This window comes from Aphelocoma coerulescens, chromosome 6, assembly GCF_041296385.1.
Source record: "Aphelocoma coerulescens isolate FSJ_1873_10779 chromosome 6, UR_Acoe_1.0, whole genome shotgun sequence".
NCBI lineage: Eukaryota > Metazoa > Chordata > Aves > Passeriformes > Corvidae > Aphelocoma > Aphelocoma coerulescens.
In genome coordinates, this window is record NC_091020.1 from 12,692,797 (window position 1) to 12,718,733 (window position 25,937).

The window sequence follows — 25,937 nt, forward strand, 5'->3', positions numbered from 1 at the left end:
ATGGAAAAGGTCTTTTTCCCCTTTAGCCTTGTTATTTCGTATTTAGCTGCTAAAACCCTCTGTAACACTTATATAGAATACCAAAAAAAAGTATGTTCTAAATAAATGCACTCTTCATAAGAATACTTCTAATTTTCAAAGTTCTTCAAGAATGAAAGTTTCATGAAACTACTGTGGGCAGTTTTGTAGGCATATACAAATGAAAAAAATGTATCGGAAGCATTTTTCTTTTTATTAAAATCTTTTTAGCTGTAATTTCATACCAGTCCTTGGTAACCAGTCCAAAATGTACTAAAAATGATATGTTTAGGACTGCTTAGCATTTACATGAGTCTGCAACAATAACACTGAAGAGCAGAAGAATTAGTTCAAACACTTCAGCACTTAAAAACAGTTATGTAAATATACAAAGAATTCTATTTTCCCCTGAATTGCGAGCTACCAAAAACCTAGCTGCTGAATGATGAAAGAAATGGGCTTGCTTGTTTCCAATTTGAGCAAGAAAATATCAACAAAAACACACAGCAATTACAACTTTTAGCATATCTCTCTAAATGGCTGGGTAGGCACTAAAAAGCATTGCTAGGCAGCAATTCAGCAAGCCTTCTGGAAGGAAAGAGGGGAGAGATGCTAATCGGTTTCTGGAAATCAGCTATGTGATGTGTGTCTCCAATTAAGTGGTGATCCAGCATCATTTGATGATACTGCTCAATGTGCCCTGATATACCATGACACGAGCAGCAGAAACAACTTTCTCTGTTCCCACCATGATCTAATACTTTTGACACCAGAGAGCCTTTTCACACTTCCCCTTAACCTGTTACTAACATTTCAGCACAGCTTTTACAGAGCCTAACAACTGTGCTCAGCATGGCAGGAAGATATCACACACTCCTTCTGAAAGGGGTGGCTTCCTTGTAACTTAAAGACAGAATGATTTTTTTCCATCTTCTTCTTTGCAAGAATTTCAGAAGAAACATACAGAAACCTCACAAAACTGACTGACAAGCAAACAGAGACAAAAGGTAGAAGTCCCTAGATTAAAGTTCTACGTTTTTCAAGTAGACCCATTAGAGTAAGAGTAGAGAGATGTTAAACCAACCCACTGTTTTCCCCTGGCATTTGCTTCCATCACCTAACAAAAGCAACGGGCAGCATCTGGTTAAAGCCACACCTCTGGACTGCTATGAAGAATGCTTTAAGAAACCCAGTCAATTCTTTACTGGGATTTTCTATGCAGCAGAAGCCAAGCTGGCTCCTTTAGAAGGCTGTGCCTGGGCAGCAGGCAGCAAGGAAGCTCTCAAATTCAGCTTCATGCCTGCCTGAGCCAGCTCCTGCTGCCCCACAGCTTCACGGTGGACATTGTGCCAGAACCACCTGATCCACGAGCCCTCAGCAGATAAACAGATTATTACTGCAGCCTCAAATATGGCAGGGGATTCCCAGGGGCTATCAGACCTTTGCCCTGCACAAAGGTAATTTTGTGGTTTTGTTTGTATGGACAAAGACTTAAAGAATAAAGCCTGTGCCCTGAACATCCAGCTCCCTTCAATGTACCCTGAAGAGTCTCCTGTGTCATGACAAACTAATTGCACGTGTTAAGGAAAGCCTGTTACTTTGGCTTTTTCCACTGTACATCAAAAAAGCTATGTTTGATTTTAAAGCACACACACTTACAAATACTGAGGGAATCAGCTACAAAGAGACCACACAAGCTGTTCCAGCCTTCCACAGAAGTCTAGGGTTTTTTTAAGCATAAATACACAGCCACCTCTTCAGTTTGCCCTTTCATCTATTCTGAAACACTTCTTAACACACACTTCATTTCCTAACTAGCTGATCATATACAAGTTTTGGGTTTGTAGCTTTAAAGTACTAAAAAAGATGAAGGTAAAACACAACCTTGATCCTGGAACAGAAGTCAGCAAGGATATTGTGGGTGTCTCACAAGTCACAAAGCTGGGAAGAAAGAAGCCTGTCCTGACCCTGTGCTGAAACTTGATCTAGTTAAAGAGGCACATGGATTACCATTTATAGCATTTCCCAGGGGCTGGAGTGAGGGGCAAGGAGGGCAGCAGACAGCTCTCAGTCTGGCTGCAGGAGCCACTGGCTGCCAGCAGGGTTATAAAACCAGTAGATGCTGGGCACCAAGGAAGGATGGTTTTCCTCCCCATGGTGCAGTGCACCTTCCACACCACTGCTGTGTTAAGCACCCCAAAAGCACAGGTGTGCTCAGGAGAACAGCAGCAGTGTTTTTTTTCACAGTCTGGGAAAAGAGGATGACAGACGAGACCAGGAAGAAAAGGCAGACGTATTGTTGTCTGACCCTGCAGTTAACCCCAGATTAGGTGAAGGTACATTGATATGGCCATGCAAGGTACTGCTTCGCTCCCAAACCCAACATGCACGGAGCAGTGTGTGGGCCAGTTCTCCATGGGTGAACTGGAAATAACTCTTTCTAGTATCAGCCAGCTAATGACCTGTCTCAAAGGACAAGGTAAATGTCCTCAAGCTAGAAATGTATGACCTTGTGACAGGGAGGTGAGTATCTTCCAAAGAGGTAAAGTAAGTTTCTGTCCCTTTCTGCACCATGGCAAAGATAACAGCACAAGATTGTGAACTGTAAAAAAGTAAACAGCAGTTTTGATGCTACTTTCTACAACAAAACAAATTTTTTTAAAAAAAAACAATCAGTCATTACTCCCCAACAAAACTACAAGTAGTGCCACTCTCACAAAAAAAAAGCTTTCTGAGATTTATTTTTGGTGTTCAGCCACTATCTTGGTTAACTACAGTTTTTCATGAGTTGAAAACAAGAGTTTCCTTCTTTTTCTCCTCTTCTTTTTTTGGGCCTAAACAGAATGGAGAAACCATGAATTCACAAGCCTTCCCCAGCAGGATAGCTCCTTTTCAGGTATTCTTTGAGCTCTGACACAAGCATGCCCCTGCTCTATCAGAAAACCCCAAGCTTTCTTCCAGGATCAAAGAAAACAGAGAGTGTTAAACAAATGCTGGGCAGCCTGACCTTCCTCCCTTCCCCTGGCCTTCATCACTGAAGAAATATCCAAGCTGCGTATGCAAAACAGCGCTATGTATAAATGAAGTTAGTGGTTTAACTGACAGAGTACCCATTACATAGGCAAAATTATCTCTTTAAAACTTTAAGAAGTGTAATTTGATATTCTCTTATCTAATTAAAATAATATAAATTATGTACAGGAACTGACAGCTCTAGAAAAAGGAGCTGAGCAGCATCCTCCATTTGTCTCCACTTGATGTAAAGGTCTGTTCTTACAGCTAGAAGGTTAAATTGTTCTGCAATTTAACCTTCATTCTTCATCCTATAGGCTAGGATGGCCAAAAAGGACACCGATTTGTACCAGTCAAGGGCATGTTTCTTCTGAACCAGATAGTTGTTCATAAGAAACTGGGATGAAATTCTCAAATTCATATTTTCCTCAGGCCTCTAAAGGGCCATTAGATGCATTAACTTTCACTGCAGAGTGATGAAAGAGAGAGACACCACAGAGCAAGGCTGGATTATGACCAGCAATTCCGCAGGAAAAGATTCCTATTTCTGTTCCTTGACCTATGAACTAGCTTTGTTTGATTTATTCTGAAATCCTCTCTTGTAAAGGAAACATGAAGAGAAAAATCATCTGGTTTAGGTGTGAGCTGTATTCCTTTTTATATCACCCAAAGCATCTGCATGGCCAGACTTGCAAAAACCCACATATTTCTGCATTACAACATATTCTAGAAAATATAAACTTTCACTAATATCTAGGCAAAGCTATAACAACATAATGATGGAGATTGATGAGAATAAGAGAAGAGAAGCATATTCTTATAGAATCAAAGAATATATCAAGTTGGAAGGGACCTCTAAGTATCAGTAAGTCCAACTTCCTGCTCCTCACAGGACCACGTAAAATTAAATCATATAACTAAGAGCATCATCTGGATATTCCTTGAACTCTGACAGGCTTGGTATTGTGACCACTTCCATAGGTAGCCTGTTCCAGTTACTGACCATCCTCTCAGTGAAGAGCCTTTTCCTAACACCCAGTCTGAACTTCCCCTGACACAGCATCATCCCATGTTTCTGTGTCCTATCGCTGCTCTCCAGAGAGGGATCAGCACTTCCCCTTGGCTGCTTCTCTTGAGGAACTTGTAGTTAAATAAATAAATTTAAAAATCCAGAGCCACTGGTCCAGTACCACTCCCATGCTCATCTTTTATCAGTTCCTTTGACTGAGGGTGCTTGTGTCTACAATACAAATCTACCAACACAGAAATGCTGTGCTGCCTCAAGAAGCAATACGCACATGCCCTAGGGCACAAGTAGGCAGGCAGGTTTTTAATTTGGTTAATACAAATAAAAAAACTAAAACAGCAGGACTCTGCTGTGACCTATTGTGACAAAGAAAACTGCTCAGACAACAGTGAAAAATTATTTGGGAACATAATTTCATGGAATATCAAATTTCTGTTTTTCCAGTGTAACTCAGAAAATTTCAACCAGTCTGAAGAGATGAACTTTGGAGGTCAGCTCCCGGAGCCAGATGGGATCTTCAAAATATCTGTGTGCAGCTTGCATTTATGCACCTGCTTGCTGCATGGATGCATTGATTTAGAGATAAACACAGGAAATATACCCATGAAAAACCATTCTCTTGCTCACCTCCTCTACAAGGACCATTCTTATGAAAATTCTGTTACGATTGTTGCATGTGGACGAGAACATATGTGAGGGGAGAATACACACTGCCTGCAACCCAAGAGAGCAAAGTTCACTGAGAAGGGTAAAGCAGGGAAAGATGATCTCTACTCCTCCTTGCCTTTGTAGTTTCACTTGGTTATAAAAGCATTTGCAAGCACAGTTACAGTGGGGAAATCTGTAAATGAGACATAATTCACTGAAAGGCACTGGCATGTGAAGAGCCCTTCATCTTCACAAACAGATGCTTCTGAAAATTTTACCTTGCAAACAGAAGTTTTTACAGTCTCCATGCAAACTGATTAAGCAGCACTCTGAGCACTTGGAGGCATGCCAACCATCCAAGTTCTGAGTCTCCAGGCAGTGCAGGTCTCAGGTCAGCTACTGGATTAAAATCAAAACTGGCCCATCAGAATTGTGGATTACTGTGCTCAGAGCACTAGAATGACAGTCACCTGCTGTGACCCTCCGGGCTGAGCTGGCAGCATGAGCACCACTCTGCTTCCAGCTGAGACAGATTTGTTGAGTCTCCAGGCTGAAGATTCCTTAGAAAGGTGTGAGGGAAAGTTTGGCTTTTGAGGTTAATAGACCATCTCTCACAGCAGATATTCTCTTCAATGAGATTACATTGTCTCATTCCTTCCCTCTGAAGGGCAAGGACACTCATTAAGCATCAGGTAACCGCAGTGCACAACACCTGCCACACAACACCCAACCCTCGCTTGGCAGCAATGACCTCCACCTTCAGCTTACCTGTTTTATGCACTGCAGCCGGTCATTGGTCTGCTGTATGTGCCTGTCCATAGAATTCATTTTGATTGTCTCTACTTTCTTCTACCTGAAAGCCATTAAAATCCCTCGATCTGCAAGACAAAAAGGACAATAAAGATCACTGAACACAGCTGATACACTTCCACTACCTGAACAATTGAACAGAGCTGCTTGCAAGAAAACCCTGAGCACACTGTGAGATAAAATAATAATAATCCCAATGACAATGACAGCCTGGCTTTTGCAAGGACAAGGGCATGGGGATTCTTCCTAATCTTCCTCTGAGAGAAAATACCTCCCATAAATATTAAATGAATCAGATACAGCAGAGCATTACATGGCCAAAAATAGCACAAAATGTGTGTCCTGAGGAATCTGGATTTCTGGATTGGAAATAAAAGCAACAGACACGTTTTGGATTCTCCTCCAACTAGCAGATCTATTTCATGAGTCCTTGAAATGGCCAAGATGACAGGGCAGGAAGGACTGGGATCCACAACTCAGCCCAGACTTTAAGAATGACAAATGTCCAGATGCACAACCTAGCATATATGGAATAGGCCTGATCTTCAGAGCAAAGGGCTGAGCAGTTCTTGCCTTCCAGAAAAATTGTGTTCTTTCAGGTATCTATAGCTGGACAAATTACTTGTTACTTCTGGAAAAACACATCCTGCTGTCTTTAGGTGCATCTCTTAACAAACAGTGTAACTTAAGGCAAATTAAACATTCCTGTGACTTAAAGAAAAAATAAATCTAGAAAATAAAAATTAAGGCTCAGAGTAGTGTTTGGAGTTTTAATTCATGTTGCTACAGCTGTATGAAATCATCAAATGAAAGCTGGCACAAGTTATAGAGATCTAAAGAGCTATAGAGATCTAGAAATCCAGGGCCACCACTGATGCTCATCATGCTGAGTTATGTTTGTGGACACAGCTTGGGATGCAGGGACAGCCAGAATGCCCCTCAGACTCGGACTGACAGTAAGACACTAAAAGTACAAGTAAGGGTAAGCAAGGTTCTTGGTGTGGGTTTGTATTTCACCAGGCCTTTTCCACCCATTTGCCCTCTCTGGCCTTGCCCTTTGATTTTCCTGTAGTGGCAGAACAGCAGATCATAAAGACACCATAAACCAACAACTAATCAACTGTTTCAGTCAATAATTCATATTACTGAATGGTTTGCACCATGACTTCTACTTATTTATGTTTTGAGTACAAGCGCATGGGACTCCAGCCTGTACTTAACGAGCTAACCAGATTTAAATGTTTTTTTCTAGAATTCACCTCTCAGGGACACAGAGATGTTTCACATATATATGTATATGTGTGTGTGTATACTCTGCTGTTTCAGTCACTTTCATGGCATCTAAAATGGAAAATAAAGGGTAGACACTGCACATTTAGTACATGAGAAACATCTTTGCCTAAAATTTCCATATCCTTTTACTAGAGAAATCGGTACACTCTAAAAAGTTATATCCTTACATTCATGAACAATGAGTGGGCACAGAAATATATCCCCAAATGCCCTATTTCTACCAAACTTTATAGTAGCACAAGCAAGGTCCCAGTCTTGCACAGAAACCTCTCCTTCATGAACCTCTTCAGTGGCACTGAGTGGTTTTTTGGAACACTGTTCAGGACAAAACTATTTTCCACTCCCTCCATACACATAAGAGACAGCAAATTTTTCAGATACTTGTCTTGTTAGAGAAGCTGGCTCTTCACCACTTCTGGTACACAACTCAACAGCTCTTCAGTTAAACAATTCCAGCACTGTCCATACTCAACCCCCTTGAGGGGAAGAATGCTCTCTGTGATGGGAACCTTGACTACACAGCTCTCACAACGAGACAGACTCCAGACCACGGATCCACGCACATCCCACACACCCAAACCGCCGGAGATTTCTGTACCTCGCTGATAACGTTCTTTCATGGCTCCTGCTGGATTAGACTCAGGGGAAGAAATCTTTTCTGCTAGACAACTAAATGAGGTCTTATAACAGCAGCTCAAGCTCCTCACCTCCACACTCTAGACACAAGAGGGTTCAATAAAGCATTCCTGTCAATAAATTATAACAGAAGAGCCAGTTTCACATGCAAGTATTATCTTTTGATTATGTCACTGCCACCTTCTCAATAGCAAATGCCATCCAAAGGTCCTCTAGCAAATGTAAATTGATATATTTTATTAAAAGCCAGTTACACAGTCTTATCTGCCTGTAAGATCCCCTAACAGACCTCAGTAGTCATGAAGTTTAATCTCTCAGTGGACAGCAGAGGTATTTATCAAGAGATAAGCTAGCCTAGACATGACACTACTTCAGCAGTGATCCATCTTACAAGCTAGGACAAATTATCTGCATTTTAATTGAACATCAGGACCAATAGAGAAGGGCATACTGAAAACAAATACATATACATGCACATGGATGTCTGTTGAAAAATTTGAAGACATGCAAACTTAGGCACCTTTTTTTTTTTAAGAAAGTCATGACATTTTTGAATTGTACATGTAATACCACCCTAATTAACTGCCTTACAGTTAACCATAAAAAAAAATCAAAGGTTGCTATCAGCTACCTGAACCACAGCTTACTATTGTACTTGTCCAAACTGTCATTTCTCCCACATGGCACAGCTTCTGTTTTTTGTCTGGAAAAGCAGAGGGGCAGGATACATGAAAGTAACTCACCTAACTGAGCAGAAACCCCACAAGGCTCTTGGAGGCAGGACTGGGAGTGCAATCTCCTACTCTCCTACACAGACAGGGCACACAAATTCTGTAATAAGCTGATTAAATTCAGTCTCCAAAATAATTCTTTGGGTTTTAAAACTCAATGGTTCTCACTCAAAAGTACTCTCTGACTCTCACCTTTCCCCTAGTAGCTAGAAAAATTTTCACTTCCATGCTTAATTCCACTTGTTCTCACATTATTAGCTCTATGGCTCAGTCTTTGCCCTGCCAGGCTCCCTCTGCCTCTTCCCCCTCACAGCATGGATGAACAATCACCCACCAGCCTTTGCTGCTGACAGTTTGCTACTTTCACAGCCCAATCTCATTTATTCTCTTCTGGTCAAGAGATGATCCTCAGCCCACTAACTCCCCTGGACAATAAACATTTGTTGCATGAACCAAACAGACAAAATTGTACACATGAAGCCTCATCACACACAATGACATAACGCTTTGTATTTGAAATGCCCTGCCTCACCGCCACAAGACTCATCTTTATCTTTCTCGCAGACACATCACAAGAGCATCAAATAGAGTAATTTTTTTCAGTGAGCATACTGGCTCTAAGTAATTTCTGCTATAAAAAACGCAGAGCTTATTAGTGGGAAACCATTATTATCTGGAAATTACTCTTTCATGGGCCTCAGCAAGAATTAAAAGATTAAATACGGAAAGTGAAAATTATCATACAGATCTGAAATTTCACCACGGCAGAATAAGCATTTTGACACCAGACCATTTTGGTTGGAAGAAAAATAACAGCAGAATTAAATTTTCAGTAACTGCACCTACTACATGGGTATTGCTGTCCTCTGGCCGGGTTCCCCACACATACATCCACCTCCTGAAATTTAAAAAAATGCCCTTTCTGTCGATCTCATGCTATTTTAAAAGCAGCAGCAAGATCACCTTAGTCGAAAATAACGGTACTTAAGATACAGAAAAGCTGCCAGGGCTAAATCAGAACAGACTTCTATTCGGTTAAGTGCTGTGCACTTATCAGGTCACAAGTGAAAACGACTTTGCAGGGTCCCTGGCTGGCCTGCAGTGTCCCTGCATTAGACAGCATGGTGAGATTCAGGCCTGCGAGCAGCTCAAGAGACAGCAGGGGATGTTGCTGATCAGGATTAAGGGTACTGGCAGAGGAGGACTGAGAAGGGAATTTTTCCTAGTGCTTTGTAACAAATCCCCTCTGTTTGGTGCACACATTAGTCAGGAAGGCTGTACACTACTGCTTTACATGCTAACTCCATCCAAAAGGATAAACAAAAAAATAAGTGTTCCCAGCACCTTCTGGTAATTCAACAATAAAAAGCCCTATTCTTCTTTCTTTTCTGAGGCAAAGACCCAATCTCCCTCTCTTTAAAAAAAGAAAAAAATTAAAAAATTATGTGAATTATTCTTCTTTCTTCCCTCCCCTCTAGCATTGAGAGTTTATAGCCCTAGGCAGTAATTAAGGAGACCTCAGTTACATATTTATGATGTCTCAAAAATGGAGAACGCTTTGTTTTTAAAGGAACAGATGTATCAACCTGTTAGTCTTTTTTTTTTTTTAACCCTAAACATACTGAATCTTTTAAACCATTACTACAAACCTCTCTTCCATATTGAAAAATGAATGAAATTTTGCAGCGGCCCTGTGAAAGAGAATTTCACAAGTTTCTGCTACACTACGTGTTGGTTGCCAGTTCAGGTTAGGAGACTGCAATTATTTTATCAGAAACTGTACTTCAAGTAAAACAATTTAAAAAACAATTTAGTAAAATGTAGTCCCCACCAGTTCCTAAGGCAGCCTGAACAGCCTCCTAGAGAGAGAAAAAAAAGAAGCTGAACATTTCACCACTGCTTCAAACATGTCTAAAACCATACAGCATTTTTAAAGTTAGTGTGCATTCAGTTCTGCTCTGGGATGAGCTCTCCTCACGGCCAGAACTGCCATCCACGGTGAGACCTCTGCCTCCCCAATGGACCAGGGAAATCTGCTCCTCTGCAGCCAAGGCAGACCTGAATTACCACTGAAACCCACTGAATTACCACTGAATTACCACTGAAGGCCCAGCCTTCGCCCTGAGTTTAAAAAGACTTCACAAGGTGCCTTCTGCTCTTGTTCCCACAGGCTTCCTTCCCTCACTGCTGGGCCGAGATGGACCTGGAGCGGAGCTCACTGGAAACATCAGAGGCTGCCCAGCCGCCCCACCAGCCCCAAGCACTGCCACTGACCCCCTTGCTGCCGCAACAGGGTGCCATTCCTCCAGAGACCAAATTTCCACCAGAAATCCATTCTGAGGGCAGAGGAGGAAAGAGAACCCTTCCCAGGAGGCGGGGGAGGCTGCTGTGAGCGGTGCTCGAGGCCAGCAGCACAGCGTTACGCCAGGTCTCCATTTCCACAGGGGACCAGCACGCTGCCAGCCACCCTGCGGTGGCTGCACCAGACAAGATCTAATTTAGAGGCACTTCGGACCACTCAGGGCAAGAAGGGAATAAATAAAAGGACACAAGAAATACCTGTATAAGTTAAGAAATTTTAACGGTAGGTGAGAAGGGGCAATAAAGAACAGTTCCTTACGCAGGGATTCAGCACAGCGGCTGTAAACATCCCTGCCCCCTGCCGCCACAGCACACGAGTTGGTTAATGCTGTTTATTCAATCAGCTAAAAACTAATAATTTCCTGCAAGTCTCCAGCATGCTGAGGGTCCTACGAGAGGGCAGACAATCTGTATCTACGAAGTGACTTTGATGAAGCAACAAGCCAAGCGGCAGCGACAGCGGGAGCGGCCGAGCGGGGCCGGGGCCGGGCGAGGGCAGGTGCCGCCGCTGCCCGCCAGGGGGCGCCGCCGGGCCGCGCCACCGCCCGTCAGGGGCCGGGGGGACCGGGGGGGAACGGGGGGAACCGGGACAGCCCGGGGGGAACCGGGACAGCCCGGGGGGAATGCGGGGAACCGGGACAGCCCGGGGGGAGCGCGGGGAACCGGGACAGCCCGGGGGGAGCGGGGGGAACCGGGACAGCCCGGGGGGGAGCGCGGGGAACCGGGACAGCCCGGGGGGAACCGGGACAGCCCGGGGGGAACGCGGGGCCCGGGGCGGTGGCTCTGCGGAGGCCACGAGGCGGAACAGCCGCGTTCCGTCGCGCCTGAAGCGCGGACCCCCGAGGAGCCGGGTCCGAACCAGCCCAGGAGCTCCCAGGAGCCTGTCACCTCCAATGATGGATTTAAGAAACATCATTTCCCTCAGCGCCCTGTCCTGGTGGTAAAACGTGGCGGTCCAGAGACAAAAACCGTCCAATTCCACTTGACATTTTCCTTACCATTAAACATATTGTAAGAAGTTGTTTCTTGAACTATCAGAACGTACCTCCGTGTGTACACACAGGTTAACGCTACTCTTTGCGTGTAATTGCATCGATCCTCCGGCTGAGCCCAGCCCAGCCCCGAGGCGCAGCCCCGACTGCCCGCACAGCGCTGGCACAATGCAGCTCGGCACGTCTGCACTCAGGCACATGGCTCACACAGCATTCAAAGGGCTCTAAGCCCGCTTTTCAGTACGAGAATTTTCAAAGATGCTTTCAAAGATCATCTGCTGGAAAAAGTTTAATATCTATCCATGACAACTAATTTATTTCTTCTACTAGATACGGCACAAAAAGTATAAAATGTCAGGTGAAAGGCTGTTTTCATCATTAAACACTTGAAAAAGGAAGTTGTTTTAATAAAGCTTTATTTACCATAAGCTGTTAAACAGCTACTGCTGTTGGCTTTGAGCTATTAAAAAGGGCCAGATGTGAGACAAAGCAGCGTTTGTTATGCTGGGTGAGGAAGAATAGATATTTGTGCTGTGCTGCTTTCCATTGTTGCTCTACAAATGTGCAGTAATCCCCAGAAGACTTTCTATCATCTTTGACTGCAAGAGAGGGAAAGTGAGTGTGTATGTGCACACAGCGCCCGGCAGGCACAGCTTCAGTGAGGTGGGAGCAGGATTTTGTAATTTATGGTGGCTTGAGCTGCAAGGGCTGGCAATTTTGTGGGGTTTAAGGAAGCTGTTTCCGCAGCCGTGTGCTTGGGAACGATTTTATATACAGAGCCTATTATATGCAGGCACTAACAGCCAGCCGGATACACACAAAAGCAAACCCACACATGCTTTTGAAAAAAAAGACAGCATGACAGCTTGCATAAGCAAGCCTGCTGGACTCCTCTGGGAGGAGGAGCGGCGGTGCGCAGAAGTTGTTCAATCATGAAGCACATCTGCACCCTGATTACAAAAGCAAAGGTGGTCAGGCTAGCTGGAAGCACACACAGAGCACTGGGTATGACCTTTACTTAAAGTATAGACACAGAAATAAAAAAAAAAAAACCCACACTGTATAAGAGAGAGCTAAGAAGAGAGCTCCTTTGAGCCTGGACAAGTTGGTCACCAGCCAGCACTAACCATTAAGCACATGAACTGCCTCCTGCACCGGCAGCCGTCACCTCCAGCCCGCTGGCTGAAATGAGTGGTTTCTTCAGACCGAGAGCAGCGTCTGCAGATCACAGGTAATTGCCCTGCTGCATGCTTGTATTATAAGGTTGGTTTCCCTGCATTCCACCCAGCTCCTAGTGTCATCAGCTCTGTCAGCTTATTATCTTTAGGGAGAGCAAGGAGGCAAAAGGACACTGCAGTTTAAAACAGCAAGAGGTAATAACACAAAATTAAAGGCAAAAGTGTGTAGAAGTGTGCTACTGGGGAGCTAGGGCTGACAGCCCTGCTGTAGTGCTCTCAGAGGCTTTGCACACTCCAATATAGACAGATCTGCTAGAACAAACATTGATAGTTCCACAGCAGAACCCACTGATCCAGTGGTTTACTATATGTACTGTAGCTTGCAGGTAAGAAATACTAATCCTCATCGGGACAGCTACAAGCAAATGAGCCATCCCTAAAAGCTTGCCGGGTTGCGCTCAAATAATTTCATAATCAGTGTCCCTGATCACTACACAACAATGCTGTAAAAAATCTCTCCCTGATAAATTGCCAGTCTCTAAACTGAAGAAGAATCAAGCACCTCCTCACACCTTCTGGGCTTGGTGGGAGGATTGCAGAAGTCAGGTGAGCATAAGAACGGAAAAAGGTTTGCATTCTGGCATGCAATGCTTGCTTATTTACCTAATGAAAGCTTGGTTCTTTCAAAGGTTCTGTGGTAAGATGCAAAGTATTTGCTGAGAATTCTTTGTGTTTGCCTACCAAATGCTGCAAACAGGCATGTAGTGCTGCTAACATCACCTGGCTTACACACCTTCTGCAGGCTGAGTCTACAGAGCTGCAACAACGAACATCTATGACCTGTCAACATTTTCCTGCTCTTGCTAGACATTTATCAGCTACTAAAGAAAACCAGCTGGTTTGGACGTATGCGCCTAAGTTATTTGCTTAAAATCTGAAAGATGAGCTACAGAAGACAACCTAATATAAGCATTTTCTTAGCCTCAGAGGAAACAGTAATGACCTAACCAAACTGTCAAAGATGGTCTCAGAAGGAGGAGAAAAGAAGGACAGAGGAGAGATGGCTCTAGCAGCAAATGCTTTTAATGATTACCTGTCAAAAACTGAAGATGCTACTCTGTATTTGCTATGCTCCGATAACATCTCTCTTGCAGCAGATAGCCTGCTATATAACAAAGAGAGGTCAAAACCTCTTGGGCCAGCCCAAAGAAATGCTCCTAGCAAGAACCATCTCAAGCCCACTGTGAATTAGAAAGAAGAAGGATTTGCATTCTGACACTGAAGGTCCTCTTACTTATCTGATTAAACCAGGCATGTTTTGGAAGTTGAACTGTAGCATTTGAAGGAAATTGCTGATTTCTTCTTATGATACTGTACCATCACAACTTCTATTCCTCACGGAATTACGGAGTTGCAACACAACGAATATAACAATCCCCCATCCCCAAACTATATTGCACCAAATAAAGGGATGAGGATAGATTTTGACTCCTTTTTTTTCCCCCATTAAGTTTAGCATCGTAAAGAAGGCATATAGTCAAAGTAGACGGTAATTTCTCTTTATTGTCTATCAATGTAAGATCTATTCACCTTCTCTTTCATTTTATGAGAACTAAGAAAGTCCTCCTAAGACCAATGATTTCTGATAAGCCACCAGGGAAAGCCTCACTACGTTGGAGAAGACCACTCAGAGAGAGGGAAGGAATGGAGAAAAAGCAACATTAGCTCAATCAGCAAAGTCTCTGGAGAACAGAGCAACTGAATAGCTGCTTTGAGACACAGCCTCTAACAATTTTGACATCAGCCATTATTCTGGTCTGTTCTGATGAAATTTAAATATTTACCAAGCTCCCCAGAATAAAAGCAAAATAAATTTCAGGAGGACCAGCAAAACTAGTAAAGACTAAATACAGCTAAACAAGTCAAATACAAGTTGGATGGCTGTGAATTTTTGTAACAGCAAAGATAACAGCAATTGCTGGCAGCCAAATTATATTGCCTGCACTGCTTTCAGGTGCTATCCAAATGTGGCTTCTCACAAACTCTCCACTTGCTTTGAATTATGACAGTTTAGTGCTAGGGGGTGTAATCTCTTTTAAGTAACTTAAACTAAAGACACTGGGCATCTAGACAAAAGAAAACTACAGTTTTGGTAAGGTCTATTTTATCATCTTCATTTTAAGGCAGCTGACTGGATATCCATCTATATTAATACTTCTGAACCTGCAGAATATACATTAAAAACCAAGGGATTTGGTTTTACTGAATTGTCAATACAATTGGACAAACATTCAGTTTTTCAAGTTACCACCAAATCCTAAATTTTAAGAAACCATACTGAGAGTCTGGGTAAAATGAGCCAGGATTGGACAAGCAAATCAAATGACTATGTATCCCTCATGGAAAACTCTTCTGTACATACATAATGGAACATTGTGTGAACACAATATACTGGAAGAATAGAAATGTGGCTGTTGTTTATGTCAGTCTCAACAGCTAGTATTCAAGGCCCTGAAACACAACCAAAGGGGCAGATTCATTGCTACCGAAACTTCATCAAGAAGCCCAGAAATACTTTGGACACCCTGGAGATGATTTTGAAAACAACATATTTTAAAACTAGTTCTAACAGCAATGGCTTCAATTCCAATAAAGTCAAACCTTCACACATCCCTGCTATTTGCCTATCTGTAGTGTAGTCGTTGCTATTCCTGCTTTCCAAGTGTCCATAATTCCAGTAAGGCAGAAATTCTTCTAGACACCTAGATGACAAAATACTGCAGGAGCTTTACACAACAAAGCCTGATGCCTTCAAGAAATATTTTAACTGAAACATCCATAATCCTCTGCACTGTCCCATTTGGTTTTCTCATTACCTGATCATTTGAGAGGAACTTTTTATTTAGAAACTGCCCTCTGAGAATTACCAGTGTCCCAAACCTACTTTACAGGCAAATAAAGAGAATTTTACACTTACCATGAAATAAGTTTCTTTTTACCAAGAATCTTAACGGACAATTTAGTTTTCAAAGGTTTATGAATTCCATGGTTAAAGATCTGTCACTTACTCAGTTCACGAACAAACCTCTTGGGATCAGGAACAGATTCTAGTAGAATTTCTTCTGAGAGCACAGATCTCTGTTAGCTCTACCTTCACTAGGTCTCTCACCCTCAGGTGATAGCATGACTAAAGCTGAAATGGCATTTGGCAGAACACAACACAGATCTCAAGCAGGTTTTTAAAAATCCTCTCAAGCATTTGAAAGCAGCAACTCTACAAATGCTAAATTTGGCCTGAACAAAAGCTACCTCAACTGAAAAGACTAAGAACCACTGTGACAACCCCTGCTAAGAAGAGGAGAGCACAGTTCTCATCATCCCCACTGCTGTTTTGACTGGAACAGGCCAGGAGCGAGCCTGACAACTTACGAGCGACAACTGTCTCACAAACCAAAGCAGGCAGACTTGCCATTTTTATTACAGGCAATATAAACAGAAACACTATTGCTAATGAATTATTTATAGCGTGGTCCATAAATTAAGACATTTAGACTGTCTTGCATTTTCCATACCACCAGCATTATTACAAAGTATATGCCCAGAAGCTTTTTCCCATAACTGCAGGACAAAGCCAGCCCTGTGAACACAGACCTGAGCTCTTCTCCACCACCACAGGCTTCACTTCTTCAGCTCCTCTGGCTTTCCAATTACATCCAGTGCTGCTCAGGGTAGATGCTATCTCCACCAAATACACATACAGTACCTAACACAAACCACAATTCAGACTAGGGCTACCACATGTTAGTTTAATACGAACAGTGAAGTGATAGTGTAAAATCTATAATGTATCTATTACTAGAAGTTAAGGATAAAACATCTAATATTACCCTTCCCACAATTTCAAGACAAAATTTCCAGCATTCAGCCAGACTTCTAAATACTGAATTAACTTGATAAACTTCAGCTGTACATCCAGGTGACACCTGGATAGAAGCAGTTCAAGTCCAGATGGTATTTTCTTCTACTCATATCCTTACTTTCTTTTTTTTTTTTTTTTTTTTTGTTTAAATGGTTATTATGACACAGTAGAACAGACCTCAAAAAGCTACACACTTTTCTTCTTTGCTCCCAGCGGCAACACTACAGACTCCAGAGGTCAGCTTTAGAGGCTTCAAGTTTTTCTGAAGCCCTGCCTGATTAGACGTACTCTGGAGTGACTTTCATTGTGATCAAACGTGATGTGCTGGTGACACACATACAAAGCTGGCAGAGCAGCCACACTGCAAAGCCTTCAGCAGGCAGGAGTCAGTGTAATGTCTCATTTGAAACAACACTCGGCTCCCCTGAAAAGGAAACAAGTACCCCTTTGAAAAGGTTCTGATGAACTCAAGGAGAGTTATGTTACTGTGACAATTTCAAACCTTTAAGAGAATAAAACTCTTTCTATCCTATGTCTCCTTGTCTTTTGCTCTTGATTTTTTTCATCCTTGAGTGGTTACATTTTGGCACCCTTTTTTTTTCCTGAGTAACTGGGGTGCATTAGATTTGAAATTTGGAGGAATATATTTTGAAAGATGGTTTATTTCTTAAAAAGCCTAGCTGCCCAATATGCCACATTACAGGATTTAAAAGGTTCCTGCTTATTGCATAGCTGATCCAGGCAGGGATACAAAAGGAAAGGACAGGTTGGCATGAAACAAGTTGTGTTACAGGAGCAGCCCATTTGCTCCTGTCCCATTTGAGACAAGGGAACTAATTCAAACAGTACCAGATGTGAGAGTTTATGTGTTTTCTGATTTTGTTTCACTTGACATACCCCAATTCATGAAGAAGGAGTTATGTAGTAAACAGCAGTTCTTCCTTCCCAACCCAAAAGCCACATCACAAACTTGAACTACTTCATATTAAAGCCTTCTTTAACCCATCCTTTCCTACCTTTCCCATAGATCAGAAATTGAACCTGGTTCCACTGTCCCTTATAATACATTCAGACACTCACCAGTCCTGAATAAGGAGTTTCCTACTCTCTTACCTTTCTACGCTATCAGCTGGTTAAGACCTAGGCACTTTTTAGTTTTTCCTCCTAAGGTGATGGTGATAGTCAAAATGGCAGACAGAAAACTACTAAACAATGCAGAGCTCTGTCTTTCGTCTCTACACTTCTCAGCTTGTAATTTCACCGTTTCAACTGTACAAAGCATAAGAAGCAAGAAAATGCTGACATAAATGTCTTCCTCCAAGAGCAGACTTCTGGGCTATTGGCAAACAGCAAAAGAGTAACAATTAAACAAGTCCTTAAATCAGATGCAGGAAATAATAATTTTAAAAGAAAAGTTTAACACAACAAAATTCACCGACCTTTTTACAGGTTGGCACAAATACTGGAGGTGTACAGGCAAATGGAATAGCTAAAATACAAGACATGGCAAAATTTTTTTATGAAACACTACAGGAGAAAGTATGACTTCTCAATCCTTTTCAACAACTACTTCTCTTTAGAAAAATAAGAATTATTTGACAACTTTCTCTTACCAGCTCAAATACAGAGGTATTACTAGAATAGTAGGCATTATGACCATCTGCATGGCAGGACAAAATCAGGTCATGAACCCTTTCTTGACTGCACGAGATTTTGTTCAGAAAGGAAAACTGCAAGACAAAGAAGAAGAAACCTATACTATGTGTAAACAGAACCCTAACCTGAAGAACTGCGGACCTGGGTCTGCCCAGAAAGACGCAAAAATATGTGGATTGAAAGAAATTTGTATTAGCAACCAATGAAAAAAACCCCAAAACCAAACAACTCTGTCAACAAAGTTTGCACAGTGTAAGTTAAGCAACTTTAATCACTTTCCTTTGCAATCATTAAAGCATTACAATGATCTTTCTAAGATTTTTCAATAAAATATCAGTGCTTATTAAGCACCTACATGAATTCAATCATACACTCATTAACAATAAAACAAAGAAACAAATAAATGGAAACCCTAAAATGTCAGTTCTGTGACTATAAAAATATTATACATCATAATTATACATCAGTTCCTTGTAAGGTCAATTCAGTGCCTGAAAATATCCCATGATAACAGTCAAAAGTCGGTGGATCTTGGTTCCACAGAATGACATGCTACCACCTGCAAGTGTTATAAATCTATTGGACAAGCCACCTATTTTCAAGCTTCCTCCCATTTTACGTGCTATGAGAAGGGACACAGTTTCCACATAAATTAATTTTTTTACTGCCTTCAATAGGCCTGAAAAAATTTAGAGGGATGTGTATGATCAACAACTGTGTATGATCAATAAGCAACACTGTGACTTACTTCCACTGCTGAGCAACAAAATCATATACTTTTCAAAAATGGTAAGTGGAAAGGTATTTTGCTCAAAGGTTGACCTCATTTTAGGAAGCCAAACTTGCTCTCTATTAGAGTTTTGACACTCTGGTCTCCTCTCCAGCAGAGGTACACTGCAGGAGCTCAGTTGCATATTCTCTAGGTGATTTTGTCCAAGCTGTCAACACAGAATATTGTGAACCTTTCACATAAGCCACACACAGTGTCCTAACAGCTAAGTCTTTCCTTCCTTGTCTACCACAAGAAGCTCAGTATGTTAAAAAACACCATAGATTTTCCTACTTCTAGCTGACATTAGGAATACAGATTCATTCTCTGAAATGGTTTAAAACCAATTTAGATATCTGTTTCCTGGGATGACTCTAATTTATTCAAGTCTCTCAAGTACTGCTAAGGACCTAAATTAGTCTATTGCTGCCACCTCTTCAGGCTATCAGTCGCCATCTTTGCTCCCCCCCTTGCCTTAGATTCTGCTTCATGACTTGTTCAAATCCCTAGAAAAAACTGGTTTATATTACCTGCAATCCAAGTTTTTTTAAACATCGCTATATAATACAAGTGTTTTTAATACATCACACCTGTCATAGAGTCAAAAATTACTAATGAACTGCATAGCAACTGCAGTGCTATTATGCAGCTATGGGAAGAACACCTCTGATAGGTCTTAGCAGCAAAGTTCTCAAGAGCTTTCTGACTGGCCTGTGAAAAGCACCTCACCAGCATAAAATTTTTTAATAAGCCTCCTTCCTTCTGAAAGCCAGCTGATCTGCTATTTATAAGGCTTTTGATTAAACTAACACATGCAGATACATACGTAAGCATATGTGTGCACAATGAATGAGATGAAATGTTGGGGAAGAAAGAATTTTTATTATAAACTCAGGTAAACACTTTCTTGCAAGATCAAACGGCAAATCCTAAGGGTTACAGAACACGGGAGAAACGTCCACACAAGTGATACTCAGCAAATTTGGTCCAGAAACAGGGAGGTTTTTTCTGCAGCTTAATTCATCTATGATGCAGAACGTGCCTAGCTTTGACCTAGCTTTTTACAAGTCATCCCATGTACTAAATTGTAAGGGGAAAGCACAGAGAAATGTGATACATTTTGTTTGATACATCATATTTCCATGTCTCTACCTGCAAGAAATTGAATTTCTATATTAGTTTAAAACATTCATTTAACAAAACATGTCCAAGAATTGAACAAGCAATTTAACACTCAACAGAATAAAGCAGCATTTAACCCCAAGGGTGACCCAGTGGCCTCCTCACAGGTTCAGCAAAGAGGCTGCCTTGTCAGTCTCTGAGAACGAGGCAGGGCCGATAGGTAGAAGGGAGCCATTTAGGACACACACTGGCAAGGAAAATATCAGAGTTGGAAGGTCATATAAATTGCTAGACATGGAGACGAGATCTGTCAAAAAGACAAACTACCTAACAATTTTAACCTATTGGCTAGAGCGGTCCGTGTCAGCATAATGTTAACATATATTATAACCTCATCACAAAAACATCCACGTAGATGGAAGAGAACTGCAGCTAAACTCCCTCCCTTATCTTCTGTTTAGACAGGAACTCATTCTAACAGAGGCTTAAGGAAGTATTTTCTCAGGGTTTTGGGTTTTTTTTCCATCCAAACCCAACATATCATATATATTACAAGAGAAAAAAGCTAGCTAATATGCTAAAAACACAGCTGTCAATTCCTCTGCAGTTACAGAGTTTATCAAAGCATCCATCACAAGCACCTCTATTTCCAGACAACAGTGAGTTTTTTAATTATTACTACTTTTAAATAAAAGCTCTTCTGAACAGTCACTGAAATATTTAAAATAGAAAAGTGGGCATTTGCAAGACAGGAGATTAACTTTTTCATATTTTAAATTGTCTGCATTTCTCCCAAATACTACAACTAACTCAACCATAATTATGGAGCTGTGATTTTTCCTCTACCAGATGTTGATGACTCTCCATTCTAATGCAAAATCAAGTCATGATATCTCTTCTGTTGAGATCTCAGTGACTTTTCTACACCACGTGATTTTTACTGGCTGCCTCAAAGCCTCACTGCTTTGCAGTATCTTGCTTGTGTCATCTCTCCCCTGGCCTTATTTGGATCGGCATTAGAGAGAAGGCCTCTGGGAAGCCCTGGAAGCATTCATCAAGTTAGTAGGTGGGACACTTCCCTGGGAGAGAGTATTAAGTTAAACCTCCAAGAATACTCTCAGGGAATCCTGATATTGTTAATCCTCCAGGGTTTATGCATGAAATGTGACATTTGAGATTAGTTCAGAAGCATCTGCTCATAATGCCTAGAACTGAACCTCCAAGAATGTACCACACATCATTTTCAGAAAAAGACACCGCCTTAAAGCTTCATTTCTCTTCTGAGCCACTAAGGCAAAAATCCGGTGATTATAAAACTGAACCTGTTTTTCACATGATGACCCACTAAGTGACACATGAAACTCAAATGACAAACCTCCCTCCAAGTTCCATTAGGTTAGATTCCACTTATGGTGCACCTCCTACTTCCAGTAATTTTTTTTATTCTTGAAGAGCAAGTCAGGATGCTTATTCTTACATGTCAATTTTCATAGTAATCAGCCTGTTGAGCATGCTGATCAACGAACAATAAAAAAGCCAGCAAACAGAAAACAAAAAATTCCTGGTTTCTGATGTTTTGTTTGGGTGGTTTTCTGGTTGGTTTTTAGGTTTTTTTTTCCTTTTTTGTGTGTGTGTGGTGTTGCTTGTTTCCTGTTTCTTTTTCTCCTAAATACAATACAAGCAGAAGTGAATTTTGAAGGATTTGTAAGGGCAATGTATATTCCCTCCCAGCTATTCAAGCAGGCAGTAGCTATTCATGAGTACCAAGAGATGCACGTAATTATGCCTGAATGATTATTTATCTAGAATGAAGAGCAACTGTGAAGCATATATCAGTCTTTGTTCCAGGTCAGAAGTTTCAGCTAGCCATTTAAAAAGACAAAAATAGCATCATGTGGATGAAGCAACCAGCAATATAGTGAGCACCATGAATACTGAATACACAAATCAAAGGGTTTCAGAAACACAGAAGCTCTAAAGTTAGAGATGTTTGTCATGTATTGCTCAACATGAGAAATTAGTTTGGTTCACAGAAGAGACATTAACAAAAAATACTAATTCTTTTAAAAGATTCATTATATGCTTAGGGTAGCCATTTTCTACTGATTGTGACATCTATCCTGTTAATTTCTTTTAACCAGACACTAAGCAGGATATATCCAACAGGAGATCAAGTACAGCCTATAGATCAAGGAGCCCATACTGAAGTACTAAATAACATGGACAGCATCCGATACACTTGCAGGGTCTAGTTCCCATATTGCATCACCTTCAGAAGGTCAGAAAGTGTTAAAGAGCTGTAACACTTAGTTTCCCATGGCCTCTGGGTACAGAGCTCTACAAAATGTGCCATTTCTGCTTAAAAAAACCTTAAACCTTTGACATACTATGTTTGGTAACATTTTAATTAGAGCTTTCCATTGACCATGCACAGTCTGAACCAAGGCAGTATGGCCACACCTTCCTCAGGGATTTCAATTCCCTACCATTATCAACAGCATTTCACATGAAGAAGGATGGAAAGGAAAAGGATACAGGAAAGGACAATTAATACTTTGAAACCTGCAGCAAGACATGCAATTTTACTCATGTGTCATTCTGGCTGCCTGTGAAGCATGTGGTCTGTCTGCACGAGGGCATCCAGCATTAGCTCTGCTGCTGGGGGTACCAGCAATTGGGGATAGTCACTGCAAAAAACTAGTTTGTCTGAAGTAACTGAACTTAGACCTTTCCTCATTCTTCATTGGTTACGATAGCACAGCACAAATCCTCATCCTCCTTAAAAAAAAAAAAAAAAAATCAGCAGAACAAAGGATGGAGTTGGTTTGACTAACTTTGTTTCACTTGATGTGGAAAAACAACCCAAAAAAGAAGACCATGGCAGAAAGCTGGAACTAATTCAAAGTAAAAGGTTGTTGGTTTCATGCTACCCTTTTATGCAGCAAGTTGAAGAAGGAATACTAACCAAATTCTAATCTCAACCAGGACAGTTTAAAGCTAAACAATTCCTCATTTTAAAATATGTCATCTAAGAAAACAATGAATGAGTTAGGCTTTAAATTTTTTCTTTCTTCAGGGAAAAGAAATAGCAAAGGTATTTAAAATTAAACAGGACATTCACAATTAATCTGCTTTTTAATTAACTTACTTTGCTGCTGTAAGTGATTCTGCATTTACTCTCATTCTTTTGAAAATTCCAAAGTGCTACTTCTGACCTGTGATTTACTGTTGCCGTACATCTTTATAAGCAGTACTTTAGTTTAAGTGGCAGTTGCATATTAATTACAAAGTTAATTATGTGCTATGTAATCATGCTGTAATTCATTAGTTTACTCTGCAGTGCGAAAGGATAATGCTAAATGGAAGACCTGATGCAGAGTATTCTAGTAATTTACATTTTTTGCATCAAATATTCAAAATATTAACCAGAAAACATTGTCTGCACTTAAAGAAGCCTATAAAACAGCTCATCGTGATTCTAGTAGCAATTGTGCTAGAACTTTTCCTTCTTAAAACAGTTGCAGAAATTTAAGCAGGGTAAAGTATCTTCTCTAAAACCAAGTACACAGCTGCTAAGACCAAGGCAAAAAATCAGAAATACTGAACAAGTTTGAGATAGAAATTTGGTATGTAACATGACTCATTCTCAAAAGACGAAAGCTCTCTGCTTTCTCAAATCAGTGTTTTTAAGATGTTTCAGCTTGAAAACCTAAATGCTGATGCATCCAGTAGTATAAATCACAGTTGAAGACACTGGCTACAGGCTTTTATGATTCTTAATTACTGACCCTTTGCATGAAGTACTTATAGCCAGGTAATTTACTACTGGTTTTTGCCCAAAATCTGCAGGGAAATGCAATTCCTGTTTGCACATGTCTCAAAATAACTCTGTTACTACAGATCTATGTTTCCCCACAGAAGTACTGAACACAAATGTACATATTTATTTTAAATACAATGATTTTTGGTGAAAAACGAACTGGGCACAATACCATAAAGCTGTCTCTCTGTCTCAGGTTTAATTATCCCTGGAACTATCCAGCTTACTCTGATCAATAGAAATACAAGACCTAATTTTTACAAAGATGCTCTTAGTCATGAATAATTCCTCTTCTGCTTTCAAGGGCACCCCTTCACCCCTCCAACAGTATTCCAGCATTTACTGTTCTTCAACCAAAATTGGTTTTTCAATTCTTGAGAAGTTGTAATCGTTTTTCTTTCCAATAACTATCACTGTGATGCAAAATGATGCTCTTGTCTGATATTTAAAAGTCAACAGAGGTAGGAGTTTCTCCTCCTAAAACTAACACCATAAAACCCATGATAAAAAAGCACTTAAAACCCATGATAAAAAGCCGTTCTATCACTTAAAATTAGAGACAGAAAAATTATAATGCAAAGGGTCTGTGTTTTCCAGCACATACTTCATTGCAGCTATATTCACTTGCAAAAAGAAAAGCAAGGCTACTTTAGCTATTGGTATGTCTGCAGAAAATCAGGACATGCCATGAACACAGTAGCCAATTTCTGTGCAGTGTTTTGACTGCACAATCTTTATTATCAGGTGGATGGCATCAACAAAAAGAAGCCCTAACCAATCAAATAAACATCAAGAGGTTACCAAATCCGTGACTGATTTTGCAGCACCTCCACAATTCTGTCTCATGGGCTGAACAAGTTTCCCTTTGAAGTAATTTGGGAAAAATAAAGAATCCATATTTTTACAGACAAATTATGACAGTCAAAGTACTAAGAGCTTTTCACTCCAGAAAATTCTAAAACAGTTGTTTAGAAAACATCATAGGGACCTCAAAATATAAACAAAATGCACAGAGGGTAAGTGAAGTTCCAGTGAAAAAAAATGGAATTAATGATATAGTACTACCGAAAATTTAAATACAGCCAAAGACCATACTCTTTCATGCTACTGAAATTTGTATACTACATGTATATGTGAGGTTTGAGCTGGTTACTTAAACTTTTTTAAGCAACAGTGAGAGAAAATGCACATATGCCAGTGGCTCTGTAAAAAAGAAACCTGAAATCTTTGTAAAATCTTTATGTGCTTTGTACTCTCAGATAATAATAAATAGTTCTCTTTCTTTGAGCAATATGGAGTTGAAAAATTGATTTCAAGCATTACTAGAAAAAACAATAAATATTCTGTCTCATACAAAAGGAATTTTTAGGATTCCTAATCAGTGGAAAAAGCAATTTTACTTGCAAACTCACACAAAAGTCCCACAACAGCTAAAAAACCCCAAAAGCATTTACTCCCCCTTCAGAAACAGCCACAAGACATCTCACTTGGTCAGTAAAGCTTGGACTTGCTGAGCTCTGTAATTGATTTAGGTCTGCAGGGACTGGGGTACAGAACACACAGATCTACGATCAGCTTTCACTTCTATTTCGGAGCAGGTATCCATCACAGGTTGTTAAAATGTGTATGGATAGATCCCTGCATTGGGTTTTATAGAATCCAGAATGCTTTTTTTCAAATGTACAATGAAACATCCCAAAATCCAACAACAATTAAAAAAAACCAAACCCCAAACACAGTTCAAATTCTCTTCAACAAGTTAGCTCATGGTAGGAAGTATTAGCCTCCTAGTTCTATATGGTGGTGTAAAAAAAGCCTTTAAGAGTATGTAAAGCTTTCAAAAATATTAAGAGAATTAATTTTATTTAATTTAAATAGAATATGGTTATGTGGTTGATTCATCCTTTTAGGTTTCTCATAGATTTCTTCACAGAAAACAAACCAA

The 25,937-nt window shown here is 40.7% G+C and overlaps 1 protein-coding gene across 5 annotated transcripts in view; it reads right to left on the bottom strand.

The window, feature by feature from the left end:
• Window positions 1-25,937, bottom strand: part of ZMIZ1 (zinc finger MIZ-type containing 1) — a 344,034-nt gene that overhangs the window by 151,751 nt on the left and 166,346 nt on the right. For all 5 annotated transcript variants that reach the window (XM_069019269.1, XM_069019267.1, XM_069019274.1 and 2 more), the window contains one exon: window positions 5,474-5,583. In XM_069019269.1, coding sequence (XP_068875370.1) covers window positions 5,474-5,533 — 60 coding nt within the window. In that variant the 5' untranslated portion in view covers window positions 5,534-5,583. The remainder of the gene's footprint in view (window positions 1-5,473; window positions 5,584-25,937) is intronic.